This window comes from Notolabrus celidotus, unplaced genomic scaffold, assembly GCF_009762535.1.
Source record: "Notolabrus celidotus isolate fNotCel1 unplaced genomic scaffold, fNotCel1.pri scaffold_338_arrow_ctg1, whole genome shotgun sequence".
Classification (NCBI taxonomy): Eukaryota; Metazoa; Chordata; class Actinopteri; order Labriformes; family Labridae; genus Notolabrus; species Notolabrus celidotus.
The window spans coordinates 1-5,000 of NW_023260169.1; the positions used below are offsets into that span (position 1 = coordinate 1).

Consider the following 5,000-nt stretch of genomic DNA (forward strand, 5'->3'; position numbering starts at 1 on the left):
AGAGAGGAGGGGGTGGAGGGAGAGAGAGAGAGAGGGAGAGAGAGGAGAGAGAGGGAGAGGGGGGTGAGAGGGGAGAGAGAGAGGGGGGTGAGAGGGAGAGAGAGAGAGGGAGAGATAGGGGATCGTGCGAGGGAGAGGGAGAGAGAGGGGGAGAGGGAGAGGGGGGGTGAGAGGGGAGAGAGAGAGGGGAGGGGGAGAGGGAGAGGCAGGCAGGGTTTCTCTAACCTCGAAGGTTTCAGGACTTTAAAAACAGACACTGTTACAGAGTCAACACACCTCCTCATCTCCTCCCTCTCCTCCTTGTCTCCTTGTCTCCTCGTCTCCTCCAGGTGACTCCTCCAGCCTGGTGTCGGCGCTCTGCTACACGGTGGGGAGGTCGGCTCGGGGCAGCAGCCTGGGCGCTCTGGAGTCCGGCTCGGACTATAAGAGTCGCGGGATGACGTCAGATAACCGGGTGATCTTCGGTCCCGGGGTCAGCATGTCCTCCTGCGACGTCAAGCTCATCGACGACAGCGAGTACGAGCTGTCCGAGGAGTTCGAGCTCGTGCTGTCCGACGCCTCCGACAACGCCCGCACGGGCGACGTGACGGTCGCCAAGGTGATCATCGATGGACCCAACGACGCGTCCACGGTTTCCCTGGGAAACGCCACCTTTACCTTCAGTGAAGACGCAGGTACGCCTTCCTGTCTGAACCCAGCACAGACGCACTTTTACTCATTACATCATACCTGCTGATCAGAGTCAGCGAGTGCAACACGCAGTCACACACGTCCCTGTGTTCATGAGCAGAGACCTGACCCATCATAGACCAGCACAGACTGCCCTGAGGTCTCTGCAGAGAGCTAACCCATCATAGACCAGCACAGACCACCCTGAGGTTTCTGCAGAGAGCTGACCCATCATAGACCAGCACAGACCGCCCTGAGGTCTCTGCAGAGAGCTGACCCATCATAGACCAGCACAGACCGCTCTGAGGTCTCTGCAGAGAGCTGACCCATCACAGACCAGCACAGACCGCCCTGAGGTTTCTGCAGAGCTAACCGATAGTAGACCAGCACAGACCACCCTGAGGTTTCTGCAGAGAGCTGACCCATCATAGACCAGCACAGACCGCCCTGAGGTTTCTGCAGAGAGCTGACCCATCATAGACCAGCACAGACCGCCCTGAGGTTTCTGCAGAGAACTGACCCATCATAGACCAGCACAGACCGCCCTGAGGTCTCTGCAGAGAGCTGGACTCAGAGCCAGCTGACCCCAGTCTTTCCTGTCTCCATCACATACAGTCTGATCATCACATGACTGTCCTGTGTTAGTTTTAACAGGTGTCCCTGTGTCCTGATCTCTCCAGGTACCATAGAAATCCCTGTGCTGCGTCATGGCAGCGACCTGACCTCTGTGACCTCTGTGTGGTGTGCCACCCGACCCTCTGACCCCCCCTCAGCCAGCCCGGGGGTCGACTACATCCCCAGCTCCAAGAAGGTGGAGTTCAAACCCGGGAAGACCCAGGAGGTAAAGACCGATAAAAGCCAAGGACACGACAGGTTCCAGCTCCAGAGACTGACACACCTGAAACCCTCTCTCTGTCCTCAGACCTGCAGCCTGACCATCATGGACGACGTCCAGAGCCCGTCCATCGAGGGGTCCGAGTCCTTCGTGGTCTTCCTAAGCTCGCCTCAGGGCGCCGTCCTCCAGGAGCCGTACGAAGCCAGCGTGGTCATCACCGACACCTTCCAGGACAGTACGTCAGCATCACCTGTTTAAATAAAGTTATACCTGCTTCATCACACGCACACCTTTAGGACAGGATGTCAGCATCACCTGTTTAAATAAAGTTATACCTGCTTCATCACACGCACACCTTTAGGACAGGATGTCAACATCACCTGTTTAAATAAAGTTATACCTGCTTCATCACACGCACACCTTTAGGACAGGATGTCAGCATGACCTGTTTAAATAAAGTTATACCTGCTTCATCACACGCACACCTTTAGGACAGGATGTCAACATCACCTGTTTAAATAAAGTTATACCTGCTTCATCACACGCACACCTTCCAGGACAGTACGTCAGCATCACCTGTTTAAATAAAGTTATACCTGCTTCATCACACACACACCTTTAGGACAGGATGTCAACATCACCTGTTTAAATAAAGTTATACCTGCTTCATCACACGCACACCTTTAGGACAGGATGTCAACATCACCTGTTTAAATAAAGTTATACCTGCTTCATCACACGCACACCTTTAGGACAGGATGTCAACATCACCTGTTTAAATAAAGTTATACCTGCTTCATCACTCGCACACCTTTAGGACAGGATGTCAACATCACCTGTTTAAATAAAGTTATACCTGCTTCATCACACGCACACCTTTAGGACAGGATGTCAACATCACCTGTTTAAATAAAGTTATACCTGCTTCATCACTCGCACACCTTTAGGACAGGATGTCAACATCACCTGTTTAAATAAAGTTATACCTGCTTCATCACACGCACACCTTTAGGACAGGATGTCAACATTGCCTGTTTAAATAAAGTTTTTACAGGATTGTTAACCTCTGATTTTAAGTAAAGTTATATTTGGTCCCTCATGGCGGCGTCCTCTCTCAGTTCCCAGCATGCAGTTTGAGAAGAGCGCGTACACGGTGAAGGAGAAAGATGGCGTCCTCCACCTGCCGGTCGTCCGCTCAGGTGACCTGTCTTTGAAGTCGTCGGTCAGGTGTTTCACTCGGACCATGTCGGCGATGGTGATGGACGACTTTGAGGAGCGGAGGAATGCCGATGAGTCGAGGATCACCTTCCTGAAAGGAGAGAAGGTGAGCCTGGTCCTGGTCCTGGTCCTGGTCCTGGTCCTGGTCTTCTGGTCTCCAGCTCTGACGGTGTCCCCTGTTTCTGTCTCCAGGTGAAGAACTGCAGCGTCCATGTCCACGATGACTCCGTGTTCGAGCCGGAGGAGGAGTTCCAGGTTCATCTCGGGACGCCACTGGGCGACCACTGGAGTGGCGCGATGGTGGGCGTGAACGACATCGTCACGGTGACCATCACTAACGACGAGGACGGTGAGCTCAAACAGCTGATTGGTTAACGCAGTGACACAGAGCGACCAGCAGGGGGCAGCGCCGTGACCTTTGACCTTCCTCTTTCCTCTAGCTCCCACCATCGAGTTCGAGCAGGCGTCCTTCCAGGTCAGAGAGCCCCCGGGTCCGGATGGCATCGAGGTCCTCAACATCAAGGTGATCCGCCACGGGGATCTGGACCGGACCTCCAAGATCCGCTGCAGCACCCGGGACGGATCAGCCCAGTCCGGAGTGGACTACAACCCCAAGAGCAGAGTCCTGAAGTTCACTCCAGGTCAGGGATCCAGAGACCCACTGAGTCTGTGAGAACTAGATGGTGTGTGTGTGTGTGTGTGTGTGTGTGTGTGTGTGTGTGTGTGTGTGCGCGTGCGCGTGTGTGTGTGTGTGTGTGTGCGTGTGCAGGCTCTCTGAGGCCTCACACACCTGTGTTCATCCTGAGTGTGTGTCTCTGTGTGTGTGTGTGTGTGTGTGTGTGTGTGTGTGTGTGTGTGTGTGTGTGTGTGTGTGTGTGTATGTGTGTGTGTCCCTGCAGGGATGGATCACCTCCTGTTCAAGGTGGAGATTCTGTCCAATGAGGACAGAGAATGGCACGAGTCCTTCTCATTGGTCCTTGGCCCTGATGACCCTGTAGAGGCGGTGCTTGGAGAGATCACCACGGCAACTGTGACCATCCTGGACCAGGAAGCTTCAGGCAGCCTCATCCTGCCGGCCACGCCCCTCGTAAGAAACATTCACATTAACACGATGGAGACGAAGAGGAGGAGATAATAACCTCCTCTTCCTCTTCCTCTTCCTCTTCCTCTTCCTCTTACTCCTCTTCCTCCACTTCCTCTTCCTCCTCCTCCTCCTTTTCCTCCTACTCTTCCTCCTCCTCTACCTCATCTTCATCTTCCTCCTCCTCCTCCTCTTCCTCCTCCTCCTCAGGTGGTCTCCCTGGCGGACTATGACCAGGTCCAGGAGGTGACCCGTGATGGCAGTAAGAGGGCGCCCCCTCCTGGTTACCCCCTGGTGTGCGTCTCCCCCTGTGACCCTCACTACCCAAAGTTCTCAGTGATGAAGGAGCGCTGCGAGGAGGCCGGCATCAACCAGACCCAGGTCCACTTCTCCTGGGAGGTGGCGGCCCCCACAGACACCAACGGGGCCCGCTCCCCGTTTGAGACCATCACGGACTCCACGCCGTACACGAGCGTGAACCACATGGTGAGGAGAGCGAGTCTGATCCTCCACAGAGGGCTTCAGTTTCTCACAGACGCAGATTCACACAGAACACCGCTCTCACAGTGAGGTCATGATGAAGATACCAACATAAACCCTCCTGGTCTCCCTCTCTCCCCTGTGTCTCCCCCGTCTCCCCCTCCGTCTCTCTTCCCCGTCTCTCTCCCCCGTCTCTCTCCCCCGTCTCTCTCCCCCGTCTCTCTCCCCGTCTCTCCCGTCTCCCTCCCTCTCTCTCCCCCGTCTCTCTCCCCCGTCTCTCTCCCCCTCTCTCCCCTGTGTCTCCACCGTGTCTCCCCCGTGTCTCCCCCGTCTCTCTCCCCCGTCTCTCTCCCCCTCTCTCCCCCGTGTCTCCCCCGTCTCTCTCCCCCGTCTCTCTCCCCCTCTCTCCCCCGTGTCTCCCCCGTGTCTCCCCCGTCTCTCCCCCCTACCTCTCCACCGTGTCTCCCCCGTGTCTCCCCCGTGTCTCCCTCTCTCTCCCCCGTCTCTCTCCCCACCTCTCTCCCCTGTCTCTCCCCCCACCTCTCCCCCGTGTCTCCGCCGTGTCTCCCCCGTGTCTCCCCTGTCTCTCCCCCACCTCTCCCCCGTGTCTCCGCCGTGTCTCCCCCGTGTCTCCCCTGTCTCTCCCCCGTCTCTCCCCCGTGTCTCCCCGTGTCTCCCCTGTCTCTCCCCCTCAGGTCCTGGACAGTATTTATTTCA

The 5,000-nt window shown here is 56.2% G+C and overlaps 1 protein-coding gene across 1 annotated transcript in view; it reads left to right on the forward strand.

Moving 5' to 3' along the window:
- Window positions 1–329: 329 nt before the first annotated feature.
- The window catches only part of fras1 (Fraser extracellular matrix complex subunit 1), a gene marked incomplete at its 5' end in the record, with an annotated part of 10,074 nt that continues 5,403 nt past the window's right edge, over window positions 330–5,000 (forward strand). Inside the window, 9 exons of the mRNA XM_034679134.1 lie at window positions 330–674; window positions 1,350–1,510; window positions 1,592–1,739; window positions 2,623–2,828; window positions 2,915–3,071; window positions 3,163–3,363; window positions 3,622–3,809; window positions 4,014–4,289; window positions 4,979–5,000. The exon at window positions 4,979–5,000 is cut by the window's right edge and continues 211 nt beyond it. Of these exons, the coding sequence (XP_034535025.1) occupies window positions 330–674; window positions 1,350–1,510; window positions 1,592–1,739; window positions 2,623–2,828; window positions 2,915–3,071; window positions 3,163–3,363; window positions 3,622–3,809; window positions 4,014–4,289; window positions 4,979–5,000 (1,704 nt within the window). The remainder of the gene's footprint in view (window positions 675–1,349; window positions 1,511–1,591; window positions 1,740–2,622; window positions 2,829–2,914; window positions 3,072–3,162; window positions 3,364–3,621; window positions 3,810–4,013; window positions 4,290–4,978) is intronic.